Here is an 18,210-nt window from a genome sequence, read left to right on the forward strand (position 1 = left end):
AAAGTAATCGCAGATTTGTAAGGAGGTGACTTTCCTTAATATAATTGCCACCCTTGAGAAAATCGTTACAGGACAAGTTAATATGAGTCATCTCTTGTTCTCTGTTTTCATTTGATGTGTTAGAGCAGGAGTGTAGAAGTGTTGATTAAATTTGGCAGATAATCACTACATATTCCATGTTTTCATATCCCAATGCTCCTTCCTTACGAAAGGCATGACCATTCATATCCTCTAACGGTGGCCTTCTATGCACGCAGATGTGAATTCAAGAATAATTTGTCCAGACTGGCAAGCACATAACCATTTCTGATCATAACCATCTCCGATTAATAACCTTTTTTTTATGTATATCTCCCTATATTCCTTTCTTTCATTTGCAATTTTCAATCTTGACTCCTCAAACATATTCCATTATTACATAGCTTATGGTGATGGATCTGTATTCCAAACATAGCCACAGTTCCAAACAACTCCACCCACATGCCTCAATAATACTAACGCTGGTATTAGATAATGCTCACGCTAGAACCAGGATGCCCACTGGCGCTGCTATGAATGTACTTGCACCCAATTCAACCTAGAATGTCAAGAAAGATCAGCAAACAAAATGAAGTCCGCCTCAATACGATCTAGAGGTTCTTGATTATCTGTGTAATGTTGCACGATTTCCAGCAGGAGTCTATCATTTACTTCCCATGCCAATGCACAAACAACTATTCTCTTTAAATGTAGGTCTATAGTGATTGCGCTTCTTAATACCAGGCAATCACAGGTTCAAATAACAAAGCTAGATGACACTAGTAACGATGTTTCAGGCAAACAACTAGCTATCGTATTGAAGGAACACACTGCAGGTCATAATGGCCAGTTATAACCCCAAATCACAGTCCTGTTAGCAGGGTTTAACTGCCGTCCAATCCTCCAACAATGCAACGTCTAAGAAGCCAGGTAAATCACATCCAGATATAGGGTCTTTGCATGCTGAAAACAATATTACTTACGCATCTTTCTCAGGGATTTGCAATGCCTGAAATCTACAATGATGACCGCCCAACTTTGAAAGATAATTATTATCAATCTACAGCTCAGAATATCATTGTAGTCCCACACAATGACAATCTCTTGAATTGCCAAATTCTTCATCAAGCAATAGCTTCTCATCCATAGTAGAAACACTACAAATAGTCACAACAATCTTTAGAAACCTCAAATTAAACCCAATGAATTTGAATGGATCTACCTTCAAGCGGTTAAGCTTCCCACAAAGGAACTAGCTCTGATACCATGTTAAATTCATGGAATTTCTACAGATGTTTACATTCCTATAGATGATTCTATTTGGGCAGATTGCTAGAAGAGCAGACTTATAGATTTTGATGTGTCTTCTAATCTGCAATCTAGCCCTCCCTTATACCTAACTCAAGGGGCATGTTCATTGAATGGATATGTCCCTCTCTAGGTTGGCTTATTTAACAACATAATTGTCTCCTCAAGATTGAATGCGCATCTACAAGGAAAATGTTGATCTGTCTAGAGGGGACAATATGTTCTAGTGACCAATACTTAAGGGAACTCATGCATCCAGATCAGACTGATTTGAAAATCAAAACACTTGTCTTGTCAAAATTACAAGGAATTAACATCTTGGGTCTACAAGCAATAGAACCATATTTTTCTTGTTTGATCATCAACAAAAAGATGAAAGTACCTAAAACCATTGCAACTATGTGCCACAAATTTTCACAAGATGAAATGCAGCAGTAGCAAAGGCTAACTTGCACGATGCTAGTATTGAAGGGTGATCAATGTTTTTTTTCTAGCAACACAATTGGAACAACTAGCACTCATCTTTTTAAATGAAATCCTTTGACGACTCTACACTACTAAGAGTAAGAAAATAACTAGTGCTTCAATGACCAATTGGGGATGTCATAACATTGCGAGACCATAACTCCAAGCCACCAAGGCTTGAATATAGTTGATGGTATCCAGCCTAAATATTTTACTAATTTCATAAGCGCTTGCAACAATCCTTGAGCTTCTAGATTTATCATGAATGAAGCATGCCCTTTTCTCATCACTTTTATTGAACACAATCCTTAAGCTGTGGTTGAATAATTGATTGACATATAGGAAATTTTTGGAATGTCCTAGCACATATAGGACCTTAGTGAGCCTACAAATGATTTCTGCCAAATTGCAAGGAGATTTCACCAATACCTTGGAAGTTATAGGTGTTATCATTTCCAAGAGAAACTTTAGCATGTTGACATTTCAATGTGAGAAACTACTCCTTTTCTCCAACCATCTTCTTCAGCACCTGAGGTTACATACCAAACTGAATTTAATTAGGAACTATATTCAAAAATGATGGTAGAAAACATAGCAAGCTTATCGAGATTCATCGTCTTGAGCAAGATTGTCATATTGCTATTGTTTATTCTTTTGATCCCATCGTGCATTGTCACTTTGAAAGGTTTCTTTTGATGCATTTGATTGTTGGATGATCCTTTTCCCAAAGTGATGTATCAAAAATTTCTAACATTGTGTTGAATCCTCCCACAAATTAGACACTTCTAAGATTGAACGTAATTATCAGTTTTGGGAATTCTATAATGCAGCTTCTCAAGCCTCTTGCTTTTATAGTCTGTAGTCATTTAAAGTTCCTCCTCACTATATTTATGAGTTATACACTCTTCTTTTCGAAGTAGATTTGCTATTTTCTCAAGATTGGGTTTTTGTTCCAAGACATTTAATGTTGTCACAAATACTTTGTATTTTGAGGGAAAAGCTCATAAAATAATGGATACCAAGGTACTATCCTCAATTGTTCCATGCAAGGCTTCAACTCAACAATCCTTTCGAAAAAGGATTCCAATTGTTCTCCACTCTTCATCTTCAAGCTATGTAGTTGACTCTAGAAATTGAAGATTGATTTTGATTTTTCACCTCATACACTATCCTAAGTTGGCCCAGTACATCTTTGACTATGGACAAGTCCTTTAAAGGATTAAACTTCATCAAACACAGTAAAAATGATGATCAATTTTGCCTTCCTATTGGCTTGATCACATTTCTTTTGTTTATCAGCCACTGACAGTGTTACCAGGAGATGGGGAGACTTGGAGATCTCTGGCACAGGTACTGGTACTGGTATTGGTACCCATACGGCTATTTTTCAAAAATAGGATACAGGGGGGTACTTGGAGACAAGATTTCATTTTTTATATAATTTAATAATTCCTAAGAAATACCATAGATTCATAACATAGTGCTTTGAAAACAAGAACAATGAAAAATTATAAATATAAACATTGAACCTTAAAAGCTAAAGAGTCTAATACTAAATACAAAATAGTAAAACAGTAAAAGTAAATACTAATAGTAATGTCATATTAGTATGAAGTCAAATAATTCAAAATTCACATAACATATCTCATAATTGTTTCTGATTTTTGAATATCTCATATGATCATCATCATATCAGATTAATAATTGTTAAGATTGTCATTACATATTCAAATTTGAAATTCAAATATATATAGTTTGATACTAAATTGTTGATATGCAATAATGCAATTAGAAAACTTAGAACTATAAACAAAATTCAGAAATATATCTACTATCTAGTATGATGATGATCCTATCATCTACTCCACAAGGTTGTGATCACCTATCTCAAGGTCTTCAACTATCATGTTGTCTAGAAAATCATCTCTCCAACTCAGGTTCCTCTGATGGCAATACAATTAGGGGCAGTTCATTGGGGCCATCTAGTTCAACTGTTTCTTCCACCATGGTTGCAGCATCTCCATCATGTGCAATTTGGTCCCATTTTGTTTAAGGACACTCCATATATGCAGGATCAACATGAGAGAGAAGGCAAGTGTGCTATGAATGTACACCAAGTTCTCAGCTTTCTTTGACCCCAGTCAATTCCTCTTCAATGAATGAATAAAACCATAAATTACTCCAATTCCTCTTTGATTTCTAATGATTGTTGGTGGGGTCGGAATAAAAATGAAAAATGTTTGTAATGTTTTTTAAGTTATTAGATAGAATGACTTGAATGATTAATTCCTTTAAATTGTCATTTGTTTTACATTAAAATGAGGGCTAAAATACATAAAATAATTCAAAATTATATTTTAAATTTATTTTTTTAATCAGAGACATCGGGGAGACTTCACTTTTTGAATTCAGAGACTCAGAATGTTTAGTAGACTTTTCCATGGAGTCTTCAACCTTTTTTGAGGCCTCTGGAGACACAAAAAGTCTCTAAGACGTGTCTTCGTCTCCAAGGGGGACGCAACTCCCGGTTACATGGGCCACTGACATGTCGTTTAGTGGTACCATCAACCACATTCCAAATTTCTTCAAACTCAAGTTTTACTTTGGTTTTCCATGCATGGTAATTATTCTCACATAGCAATTGTGAATCTAGAAGGAACTTCGAAGAACTAGTTTCCATCATATAAGCAAGATATCGATGTTATAAATCCTTTTTCTCATCACTCATATCAATGTTTTACCTTAGAGGAGAATTAAGAATAAAGGTGACACTCATATAAATATAACTAAGTTAATAAAAAATAACGCAACACTTGACTACCTTATTTTTGGAGATTTGCTAGGCAACAACAATTATGTTTCCATCACTACTAGAGCAGAGTTGTTGTATCCCTATGGGATACATGGTGCAGGACTACCTAGGCTAACTCCACCTAGTGGACAAGGAAGTGGGTATGCTGAAGACTTTGCACATTCCATGAGGGAGATCCATGAAACAGTGAGGAAGACTCTAACTGAAAACAATGAGAAACTTAAGCACAGAGTGGATGACAGTAAGAGGGAAATACAGTTCAAGGTTGGGGACCTTGTGATGGTCCATTTATAGAAAGCAAGGTTGCAAAAGGGAGTCCCTCACAAACTTCAAATGAGGAGGTTGGAAGCATGCAAGATTCTGGCCAAATATGGCAACAATGCCTACAAGGTAGAGCTTCCTAAGGAAGTTGGCTTGTTACCTATCTTCAATGTGGCAGATCTGATTATGTATAAAGGTCCAGTTCCAAATGCTGATCAGAGACTTAAAGAAGTTACCCAAGCAGTTGAAGACTTGAATTTGACTCCTCCACCACCTAAGAGAGCAAACAAGGTCCTTGACTCAAGACCTTACAAGCAGACTAGGACAAAGACCTACTTGGATATCTTGTCAAGTGGCATGGCCAAGCAGATGCAGAGGCTACTTGGATCAAGGAAGCAAACTTCAAGAAGTTGGGCATTGACTCCAGCTTGCTCAATCCAAGGGTGGATTAAACCTTTTTGTTTTCAAGGGAGTATGGTGCAAGAGCACCTAGGCTAACTCCTAGTCCTGACTCTTTTTGGCTTGTACTGACCCTAGCCAAGTCAGTTAGGTGTGTTTGTGTTTGGACCTTAGAAGGTCATGGTTGGGTTTGTTCCTAGGTGGATTTAACTAGGTTATCAATCAACTCTAGTTGGTTTGAATTTTCTTGCTTTAGGTTGCTTGTGTTTTAGTGTTAGGAAGCTAACCTAGGGTTATGGGCTTATACCCTAGCAACCTGAGAAAGGTATAGTTTTAAGTTATCTTGTTCTCTATGATGATTTATACATCTTTGTGCATAGGTTAAAGGCTATACCCAAGTCATTTGGAAAAAGTTAGGGGAAGATGTCAAAAAGATGTCAAATAGGCCAGAATGGCTAAAATCATGTAAATTGATGTCCTGAAGACTAAAGCATGCCTAGACATCATTACTAGATCATAATGGGCAGGTTTGGAAGTTCCCAAGTGAAAGAAGTCGAAGTTGCTCAAAATTGCAAAAAGTTGTAAAAGTTGTCAACAATTTTGAAAAATTACTTGACAACTTTTTGACAAAAAAGTTGCATAACGCAAAAAAGAGGTTAGTGGTTATTCTAACTTTCTGCAACCTCTTGAGGAACTTATAAAACCACGAAGTAAATCCATCCCAAGGGTTGGAGGTTGTAATAAGCAGAATTTTATAAGTGGATCCACGAAATACAGTCCAGATTTTGACAGTTTTTAAGTTTCTTGGCTGTGCGTAAAGACTAATGGGTTGAAAGACCAATTTTTATGTTGGATTCTTATTGCTCATGTCATTACAGTACTTTTCATTTTAGATTGCAACTTGTTTAGAGTTCATTTGTGTGTAGTTAGGAAATGATTTGTACATCGACTGTTTACTGTTCTTGCATTGGCAGTATTTGGGAAAATGGCTCCTCCGTGAATCCTCGTCGTAAAATCATCATGGTTTTTGGGGACATGGAAGAGGAGCCCTTGTACATTGTACATAGCAATGGAGAAGCCTGGAAAGGCATGGCAGTTGTTTTTAATGAGATGCCCTAGACGAGCCTTTAGTGCGTGGCCAGGTGATCACAGAGCTAACAAGTGGGTGTGAGCAGGTTGAATGTATCAGTTGGTTCAATCTTTAGTATGAACCCCTCACTCCTGGTAGAAGGTGGAAAGGTCAAGTTTGGTGAAAATGGAAGACTGGGAGGCTTGTTTAAGTGACCCATTGGAAAAAGCAAGTAGAAAATACATTGGTGTAATTGGATAGGAAGGTGTAGGGGATAAAATAGCAATCCTCTAAGAGTAGGGTGATAAAGGGGAACCCTAATAGGCTAGAAGAGAAGCCTAGGAGGTCCTTATTGAAGATAAGAACTAGTTGGAAGCAATTCTATTACATCAATACATTACCCCACTCGTAGACTAAAAATACTCTTTTATTGTGGACTTGACAAAATAGACCTTGATTGAATAAAATTTAAACAATATTCAAACATTTATGCAAAAGAATTATCAATGATGAAATGAAATTCGGCAATCATATCCACGCAAGAAAACCTCAATAGTTTTAAGCCTATAGATGCCCTCCTCTTGAAATTTTTGTAGACATTCTCAAAGCCCTCAAAGCGAAAATTCAATAACAAGTGTGGGTGTGGATTCAAACTCGGGGCTTGCACGCGAGCGGTAATGGAGAACAAGGAGATGTATGATCAAGCCATTAAAATATTAATGGTATCTCATTTTCCAATTACTTTAACCAAGCAATTTGCTTTCTCGCATGTGGCTTGTCCTGAGAAAGTAAAAATCACAACTGATTGTATGTGAAAACTTGAAAACTCTTCATGAAACTCTAGCATAAACATTTTCAGAAAGAAAAAAAAAACCACTTGCTTGGCAGTTTGGAGCATCTACCAGTGGATGTAAGAACAAAATTCTAAGAGCTAAGGAGGGAAAGAATGCTGAAACGCCAAAGGAAGCCCTCAAATGCCACCAAGTTCTCTTGGCAAAGAAAGGCATTGGAGAAATTCACTTCCACCAGCCAATCTAACCTCTATACTATATCCTGTGATTTCAAATGTTACAGCAGCTTTAACCTCTTCTTTCTTCCATTACCTATTTTATCTACATTCTGGTATCCTTGATTGTGGCTCCTTCAAAACGTGTAATTTTTATTACAATGAATATATTTATACATGTAAAATAAGCATGAACCTAGAGCTCATAAGTTCCATAAAAATGTAACACAAACATTAACGGGAATAACAAATCTAAAACAAACTAGCTACAGGAAACTAATGATAGAATAATCCAAAAAATGGGACTACAAGAAACATAAAACATTTTTATGTATCTCAGTACATGGAAGGTTTCAAATTGTGCGATTGAATTATAAATTCTGCTGTAATAATGTAATCTTTGAGGCAGTCCTGCACTAAAACTTTTGGCAAGTTTTATTCATCGGAATCCAAGTCAGTGTCATTACAGGTATTGTTAAAAGGATATATGGGTCACTCTTGCAACCTATCCAAAGCAGAGAATGAGGATGACAATTACAGTGGCAGAGACTCCAACAAATTACGGAATGTTATTAAATCACAGCTTTTGCAAGAATTTAGGGGGATAAATTCATCTAGATTGGTCTTTAGTTACAATCCTTGTCAAAGGAAAGAACATCTTGGTGTAACATGCACAAAAATTGAAGTTTATAGAGGAGAAACCAAACGATCCTAGGACCACCATATCATATTCAGAAACAAGCCTGCGAACTTACAAGATGATATCAACAAAAGAGGTGAACAATAAGGAAATGCATTGTTCCAAAACAAGTTCAGAAAGAAGAAGAAAAGATATTGGACGCTACCAAATTGATTGCAATTGTTCAACTACAATTTACTCATTTCTCTTGAAGGTGAGTTACATCCTTTTGGTTATCATTTGCATCTTGAGTGCAAAAACTACAAGAAGATATGAAGCATTACTCCTTGGACTTTAGAATGCTAGAGATACGAGCATTCAATTGTTGAGGCTAATGGGAGATCCTAAATTTATTGTAAATCTAAAATGGTATTTCCAAACATAGCGCTGGGATAAATTGAGTTGCGGATGTTCTAGCCATTTTGCATCCTTCTTCATTCTGCCTCCAAAGTTGTACCCATAGTTTGCCGATTCAAACTCGGAGAGTACTCGACAAGCCCAAAAATTCAAAATTTTGGCAACTTAGAAAATGCTAAAAACTAAACCTTCTTAAAAAACATACTTTTTTTGCAAAATTCAATTACAAAATTTATTAAAGTAAAAATTAACATCTCAAAAGAGAAAACACAGAGTTTCATAACCAAAAGAACATGTGAAACACTTGTTTTGTTTTACATGTGTTGGCACTTTTAAAAACCCATGATCTTCATGTGTCTATAAAAACTCACAAGTTAAAACTTGCTGAGCAAAAAGAACAGAGTACTCGCAGAGTTTTCAAACTATGGTTGTACCCACATAAAACTCAGTGTTCATACTACTTTGTGTTTGTTTTGCTGTAAATTATTTATTATTTGCATGTCACTTGCAATCAGCTATATTTTTCTTCCATCAAGTTGCAAAGTTGTCATGTCATGGTCATGTTTTTCAACCAACAATTCTTGCAAGATGATCCAGGTGTCAGCTGTTCCAAGATGAAATAATAAGCTACCAGGGTGGCAATTGTTCCAATGTTACTGTACCCTAACTTTCATTAAAAAATCATCATCTACAGTTATGTCATAACACACTTTATTTCAGATAACTACAAAAAGTGAAGAGATATTATTAATAGTTACTTGTGTTTCTGGATTTGATTGTGTATAAGTTTTTACACCAATGTTTTGGATCTTTCATGCTCTTTATGCTCTCTTTCACCCTGATGATGGATCATGGTGTCTGACCTGAATCGTTGGTGCAAAAACTCATACACAATCAAATCCAAAAACGTGAGTAACTACTTTATGGATTGACGAAATCTGATGGAGTTAATGTTATTAATTTTCTGAATTATAGTTGCAAAGATCATGAATTTAAATGCTTGAGGCTTGACGAGCATGATATGCAGTAGTGAGAGCCATTAGAAACTTTGACTTCTATATTTTAAATATCGCACGAATAGGATGCTTCAAAATTCATTAGTCAAAACAATTTAAACATAGCAAAAGTTAGGATCTAAACAAGGAAATTGTATCACTAAGGTGCAATAATATGGTTTAGAAGTTGCAACAACGAAGCTTGTTCAAAGTAGAGGATTTTTTAAGCTGATAATTGATATGAAGATAAACGAGATGACAAAGAACCACTGCTGTTTATTTATTGATTCACATTTCAAATGATAAATAGTACGTTGCTATTGCTTCCTACCAAGCTTACAAAGATTGTCCAAAATTCCAAATCATATAAATAACAAGCGCAAAAGAGTCTAGAAGTTAAGGGCACTCTACTATGTTGTATGGAAAGACATTCTGTATAAATGAAAGTCAACTGGTACATTTCTTAGATGTGTGAATAAAGAGCAAAAATCAAATGTGCTAGAAGCTTTTCACAATAAGGCTTGTGATGGTCAGTTTTATTCAAGGATAAAAGCATTTAAGGTGTTGAGATTACACTTCAACAAACCTACAGTGTTCAAAAATTGCTCATGATTGTGTTCATAAGTACCAAGCATGTCAAAAATATGTTAGGAAGTTGATGCTTGCAGCAGCTCCTCTCAAGTCTGTAATTATCGAAGCCCCCTTTCAGTAAAGAAGATTGGATTTCATTGGACCACTCAATCCAAATTGAAGCAAAGGCATGTATATGTCATGATGAATGTGTCGAAACTGATGTTCCACTTACTGGTGTAAAAATGGCAGAATTTGATACAAACAATGTTGTAAATGATGTTTTGAACGGCTTTTAAGTGCATAAAAACAAGGTTGTTTATCCAATTACGAACTTGTTTGCGAAGCGGGGACTAAAGAGTATTACTGAACTATGCAATATAAAAGATAGCTGTTATATGTAGTTTAGCTTGGTGCTGAAGCTTGGAGAATATACCTAATTCAAATTTCAAAAAGCCTAAAAAAGAGAACGAAAAAACTATTCTCACAGTTTTCTGTAATATGAACAAAGTCTAGCCTTTATAGTATTAGACAAGTGAGGGTTAAAGATAGCCATTGCAGCTGTAAACAACACTAGCATGGAGGAAACTGCAACCACCATGAATTAGTTTCTTCACTGGACATTTAGACAATTCAACAGTAATTAGCAGGCAACTTCAACCAGAAGTGGAACAATGTAAATGACGGTGTTCGAAAACTTACAGGAATGTGGAAGAACTAGGTGAGGCAGGGAAGCCATGACCCAGATGATTGTATGCCTTATCTTCCTCTCCGCATTTCAAATTTACCAACACGGTGATAGGACTATGCAAAATTATACATACTAAGAGTCCTAAAATCGGTCTCCATTTGGTCTTTAGTTATTACACTTACCTTCCTCTCCGCATTTCAAATTTACCAACACGGTGATAGGACCATGCAAAATTATACATACAAAGAGTCCTAAAATCGATCTCCATTTGGTCTTTAGTTATTACATTTACTATTATTTCACATTTACTATTATTTCACATTTGGTTTATATAGTGAAAACGAAAAGATAACAATAATATTAACAAGAGTTTTGTAGAGCTAAAGTCCTGTCTAATGTCAAAAAACAAGGTTACGAAGCATGCTAAATGTTGTAGCATGTGTGTAATTTGTGCATCATCATTCATTGTATAGATCAACCAGTTGTTACAAGTATAAAATTTGTCAAGGGTCATTCAATTATGTAATATATATATAGGGTAAAATAATTGTGTAGAGTGCTATGAATGATGAATGAATGAATGAAACAAGATTTTGTTATTCCTCTTAGTAAGCACGTGGGCCTTTTTCTTTAACAACTACTAAGGAGACAAAGAAAGAAACATAAATAGAAAGACTGACATAGAAAAAATTTAGTGTGCACGAAAGAAGTTGTTTATGTTTGCTAGTTGGAGATAACAATAAAAGAAATTCAGAATCTATGTCTATCTTATTGTGTAACAAGAATTTATTAATTCTTATATAATTTCAAAGGAAGAATCTAAAATTTAAGAGTATTCAATGTGAAGTTTGTACTTGCAAGCTTCTTGAGTAGCTTAAACATACACATTACTAATTATAATTTCAATATTAAAAAAATTAATATTAAATTATTTTCAAACTTTTGTAAACAAAATATCAGTATTTTTTTTATGTTCGAAGTTTTAAGACAACAAATTATTAGGAACAATTTATGTTGAGTAAATATTATGACAAATTGAACTTGTACTTTAATGAACGAAAGAAATGTGAAACAAATTGATCCTCCTAAACAATTGGCCCTATAAAATATTTTCATTGGTGTAAAAAAGGTGAAATAAATTGGTCCTCCTAAAAAATTGGTCCTATAAAATATTTTCACTTTGTGTAAAATAAAAATAAAGGAATGCAATAGAGAAGTACAATAATCGTATTTTCAAAATTAAAAAATCAATTAAGCCACTAGCTAAAATAGGGATTACCAATCACAAATCAAGAAATAGAAAATATATTAATACAATAAAATTATTAGAAACCATAGATTAAAAAAAAGTATATTATTTTCAAACAAGAATGGTGTGAAAACATATTATTTTCAAAAAAGATCATATCTTTTAATGTTTTAATGGTAATCCTTAATGTTGTCATTCTTTTACATAATGTTGCTCTTTTATCCTTTCCTCAAGCAAAGAGTGGTTTTAGCGAATAAAGTAAAAAAGAAGGTGTTAATATGGAGAAGAATAAAATAAAATAAAACAAAAGAGTTTTATAAAACCCAAAAAAAAGCACGGTGCAATTTCAAAATACCACGAAAGCTGCCAAAGTAGGAAACACGTGGGCCGAATTAAAATAAACGAAAAAATGCCAAACCAACGAAAATTGGGAAAACATAAATAGTCGTCAGAATTTCGTGAGGGAGGGTACTTATTTAGCAAATTGCCTTAGATGTGTGCTTATTGGAAAAATGTTTTTTTCTGAATGAAAAAAAAATTAAAACCCTAGCAAAAATATTAATAGCCAATCAAAAAAACGAAATAATCTTCCAATAAATAAAAATGAAAATATAAGTACTATTAACCATAGCAAACTTTAGGAAAATGTTTTATACTACACAAATTTCAAAGGAAACTAATGCGTATAACTTCAACGAAAACAATAGTTCCCGCCTATATATAGGCAAGACTAATAATAATAATAATAACTAACAATGGCACCTTAAGGTGCAATAGGTATGCCGAAAAGACATTTAAGGTTAATTAGGGTTAAAAGTTTGTTCTAACTTATTTTTCATATCTTTGTGGAACTAATAAGGCCAGTAGGCAAACTATTTAGTCAATAATATTTGTAAACTAATAAATTAGACACAAGTGTAAATCTAACATGAAAGCTAACCTAGACTCTTACCCTAAACAAAATCCTAACTATAATACTGACCATTATGTAACCCCCTACCTTAACCATAATTGTAACCCCAAACTCTAAAATCCTAGTCACAACTCTAATCCAAACTTAATTCTAACCATAATCATAATTATCATTATTAACCATAATCCCAACCCTAATAATATGAAAAGAATGAGGTAAGCCTCAACTAATAATGATTGTATCTATACTACTAATCATAAACTCTAAACCTAATCAAAACATGTATTCCAACCACTATATCATGATACTAACAAGTCATATGAAACATTCTAATACAAACCATAACTCTAAAATGGATCATGGTCTACTCTAAAATGGATCATGGAGTACAATCTCAAATGTTGATTAAGAAAATGATCCACAATAATTAAACAAGAGAAAGGCCAATAGAAAATTCAATATATGAAAAAATAAATTAAAATACTAAATAAAATAATATTTTGACCATATAGTTTTTTATCATATCCAACTTTCATGTTTATAATGTACATATTATTGATTTTTTTTTTTAAATTAAGATAATTTTTAAAATAAAATATTTATAATAATAATTTATTTTAAAATATTAACAATCATAATAAAAAATATTATGTAAATCAACAATTTTTTTCATATTTTCTAAAAACGTAATTAAAGATTAAAATTTAAAATCAATCTTTCTTGAAACAAAATAATGAAGATATCAGTTTTTAATAATTGAAATTATTTAATTTAAAGTAAAATATTTAAAATATTATTCAATTATTTATAAAATTTTATAGTTTGAAAATTTGAAAATTATTTTTAAAATTTTATTTAAATTTATTTTATTTCAATATATTTTAATATCATTCTATTTTTTAAATATATTCATTTCTCCTACTCATATTTTTATAAATTAATAAATAATAATATAAAATATATCAAAAAAAAATTTGAGGAACACTTCTCACGAAGTATGTAAAAAAATAAAGGGAGTAAAATATGTGGTGAGTGCCAAAAAAAACAAATAAACAAATAAACTAAGATGATAATAATGGACACTATTTATACTCTTCCAATACAAAGCGAGAATGAGAAAATGGAAAAGAAATACTAATTAAAAAAAAGATTGGCCAAAAATAATAAAATTTGTTTACATTTGCTTGGATGTGAAACAACACTTGCCAAAATTGAGATAAATGAATTGACGTGTAGGAAAAAAAGGCCCCTAACAAAAAGAAATCTAATAGTTATGGGCTATGACGTGTTGAACAATTAGTTGCAAACAATGGATGGACTGGATATATTTGATTGTCTTGCATTGAGCTCCTTCGTTTTGAACCGTCAATTTCACATTTGAAGTTGGACAACCTCAGTATAGGTACGCCTTCAACATAATAAAAAAGGTAAGTTAAGGTAAGAGGTACACCTACGAGAAAGGGTGAGTGGTAGAAGGCACACCCTCAAAATTGATATAAGGTAAAGTTCAAATAATAACATGAAGCCTTATCAAGCTAAGGTCAGACAATAATGATTAGGAAAATTCATAAATGATAGAGAGTTGTATCATCAAGGGAGATCATGATCATCTAGTTTATGTTAATATTAATGGAGATGACCATTAACAATGAGGCTTCAGTAAAACACCTTCTTCTTCTAGATCATCTACATATTATTGGAGCAAACAAGAGAAATTTTGAGATCTAAACAATGAAATTTGTCAAAAGTGTCACATTTATGTAATGAGCTTGATGGTGAGGAAGAAGGTTGAGATCATCCATGGGAAGCATGATCCATAGCTTGTCTAGAAGGTGGTTGAGAGTCATGTAATTGGGAGTCATGATCTCTTCTAGCAAGTTGACTACATCCACTTCTATATCCATGTAGAGGAAAGTGACCGTAATGGGAAGCAAAGGGAAATGAGACTCTAATAATAAGTTAGATTTATAGGGCTTGAAGAAGTTGTGTATGCAAGTCCAAGCTTTCTAGGCTCTAGGATAGAACAAGATAGGTGCTTACAAGTCTTAAAAAATTTATTATTTTTAAAAGCATCATAAGAAAAGGGAAATAGGTAAAAGTGGGATGGAATTGTTCCAAGGCTTTTTAGACCTCATGCACAAATACTACTATTTTCCCTGACAATGAATTACTATATCTTCTCATATTTATGGAAAGTTTATTTCTTTCTCACCTTGGGATAAATGCAGTTTTATTGTTATGCTTCTCGAGAAGATTATGTATGTAAGTTTTTTAGCATCAACATTTTGAATTATACTCAATGATCCATCATCAAGATGAGAGAGATCCAGCATGCCAAAAAAAATAGGAAGCAACTCAAGACTCAATAAAAGAAGAGAGAGGACAAAGAGAGGAGATACGCAACCCAAAAGAAATAAATAAAGAAAAGAAAACAAGAAATTCAAAAGAAAGAATAATAAGAGAAGAGAAGAACACAAAAAACTAAAGGATATACAAATGATGATAATAACATTAAAAGACACCAAAATACTTAAATAAAAGAAAAAATGTAAATAATATATGAATATATGAGAGAGAGAGAGAGAGAGAGAGAGAGAGAGAGAGAGAGAGAGAGAGAGAGAGTGTGTGTGTGTGTGTGTGCGCACGAGCACGCATGTGTTTGTGTGTGCATGTGTAATTGTGTCTGTATACATACTTATTTGTATAGTTTTAGTTTTACTTTTGTTCTTGTTTATCTTTTTTGTTTTGTATACTTTGTATTTGTTGTCTTCTAATTATTGTTTTTATAATTTCTTTCTTTTAATTGTGTGTATGCAATTTGGTGGACACTTTCCTAATGTATGGGCAATGTTTCACTTCATAAATATTAAGTTGGTTTTCTCTATAAGTAAAACTATGTTGATTTGTGTGCAATATTGTTGTTTGTGTTAGTATATGGTCTATTCATCTGATTGTGTTGATTTGATTTATGACTTATTGGTCCATACATGCTTTGGAGGAAGATTTAAGAGGTATTGTTGTAGTATGTTGTACTTTGAATGGACTTATATGCAGCAAGCATTATTTATGTATTGATCGGTTGATGTGTTTCTATGCTTTTCTATATTTCATGTTCAATTCCAACTTTGGAGAGTGTTTCTGGTTCTTGAGCTTTGACTAAATATTTTATAAGAGGTGTGTTATGATTTAATTGGGTTACTTTTATCTATTATTGTGGACCATAGTAAGTTCATGCATTCAAGGTGGTCACCTTTTATAAATGATGCTTATCTCTACCATGAAAAATCCAATTGTAATTTTCATGGATCAAATTGATATATGTAAATGTGTGATTGGTTGATTTGATATGAGGATTGGCTTGTATAACTTTCAAATCATATTTGAAGTTGGTATGATCCAAATGTGAAAGATTAAAGATTGGAAAGTGCTAGTTTTATAGAGTTGTTGTAGAGGTCAGGAGTTCCTACATCTTTTTAATTCATTAATTTTGTGTTCCTTCTAGAAGACTACATGGTCTTTTGGCATCTTGTGCAAATTTGTATCTGCAATTAACAAAATTATTCATCTCAATGATTTGTAACTACTTGGTGTATTGAAGTTTAAGCTTGGTGCCTTACTCTAGGGTTGATGCCTTAGTCTTTTAGGTGCATTGCATTCCTTGGCCCATTGCATAAAATCTTTGTAATTAGTGATATATTGCAAGTATATTTCTCACTATAGTTTTTCCCACATAGGGTTTCCACATAAAAATATTACATCCATGTGTTTATGTTGCAATTTCAATATCGTTCTTCATGTTTAAGGTGGATAAAGATAATTAACAAGCATGTGTGATTGAAAAGTTTTAAGATCTAGTAAAAAATTATTCACCCTCGTGCTCTCTCAATTTTGTTGTGTGTTCAACAATTGGTATCAAAGCTACGTTTCTCTAGAATAAGCTTAACCGCTCGAGGAAGATCCAAGATGGAAAATGAAAGTGGAAACAAAATACCCAAGTTTGATGGAGAAAACCATTCTTTTTGGAAGATAATGATGGAATCACATATGCTATCTATGTTGTTCAACATTTGGGAAAAAAATAAGAAATCTTATACTCCTCCAACTAATGGTCATACTATACCAAATGAAATCAAGTTTTATGAGAACAATACAAAGGCCAAAAATATTATTATTGGTTGATTTTGAGCAGAATAAAATCATGTCCTACATGACTATAAATGTGATTCAAGAGAAGTTGAACAACATATATGAAGAAGACAAGAATATCAAGAAAATTAAGTCTTGTGACCTAATACAAACATTTGAAAACCTAAAGGATGACATATGATGAAAATAGTGAAGGTTTCCTATGATAAGTAAATGAAGTTGTGATCTCAATTAGAGGCATTGATGAACCTATAGAAGACAATGATGTTGTATAGAAATTAATGAGAACTATAAGCATGAATTGAAAATCATTGTTGTTGGTCATTCAAAAAAGTTAAGAATTAGATAAGTACACATTGGATCAACTCTATGGGGCTTCCACTTCTTATAAATTAAATGAGCTTGGAAATTATAAGAGTGATAGAAGGCATGTTGCATTCAAAGCAATAAAGAAGGTTGTTAGTATCCTGATTCAAACTATGAGAGACACTTTATGGACTCAAGGAAAATCCTAGGGCTTGGTATGCCAAGTTGAATAGGTATCTCCTACAATAAAAGTTCAAGAAAGGTACAACATATAGAGATATATACTTTAAAGTTAAAAATAATACAATTTTGATAGTGGTAGTATAAGTTGATGACATCATATCTCAAGATGATGATGATGTGTATAGTAAATTTGTTAAGGAAATACAAAACAAGTTTGAAATGTCTATGATTGGTGAATTAAATTTATTTCTTGGTCTTTGATTTTCTCAAATAAAAGATGGCACCTTTATTTCTTAGACCAAGTATGTCAAGGAGATGTTAGCAAATTATTTAATAGAGAACTATAGACTAGTTGGACCCCTCTAGCAACTAACAAACACTTAAGAAGGGATTTTGAATCTCCAAACAGTGATAAAAAATTATATAGATCTATGATTGGTGGATTGTTGTATTTGATTTCTCTAAGGCTAGACATTATTCATGCAATCATTTGGTTGCAAGATATCAAACTAGTCCTCAGAAATCACATGAGAAGGTGCTAAAAAGAATATTCAAATATTTGAAAGGGACTTTGGACTTCGAATTATGGTAAAAGATAGATAATTATTTTCTTTAAAATATCTTAAAGTGATGCCAATTTTTTTAGTGTTAGATGACATAAATTTAATAGTTACATGCAAATATGGCCAATAATGCAAAGAAATAAAGCACACAAAAGTATAACATAAGACACAAAGATTTATGATCTTGTTTCAAGCAGTATATTTCAAAATTTGTAAACTA

General features: G+C 33.0%; 1 protein-coding gene across 2 annotated transcripts in view; it reads right to left on the bottom strand.

Annotated features, from left to right (window-relative positions):
* The window catches only part of LOC149566615 (FKBP-like peptidyl-prolyl cis-trans isomerase family protein), a 98,307-nt gene extending 87,426 nt beyond the window's left edge, over window positions 1-10,881 (bottom strand). The window contains exon 1 of one of the 2 annotated variants that reach the window (XM_089819912.1): window positions 10,642-10,881. In XM_089819912.1, the coding sequence (XP_089676038.1) occupies window positions 10,642-10,678 (37 nt within the window). In that variant the 5' untranslated portion in view covers window positions 10,679-10,881. The remainder of the gene's footprint in view (window positions 1-10,641) is intronic. The other variant, XM_089819913.1, reaches the window with a different exon arrangement.
* Between the last annotated feature and the right edge of the window lie 7,329 nt (window positions 10,882-18,210).

The sequence above is a fragment of the Cupressus sempervirens genome, chromosome 3, assembly GCF_028749045.1.
Source record: "Cupressus sempervirens isolate cs-2001-9-10 chromosome 3, ASM2874904v1, whole genome shotgun sequence".
In the NCBI taxonomy this organism is placed as follows: domain Eukaryota; kingdom Viridiplantae; phylum Streptophyta; class Pinopsida; order Cupressales; family Cupressaceae; genus Cupressus; species Cupressus sempervirens.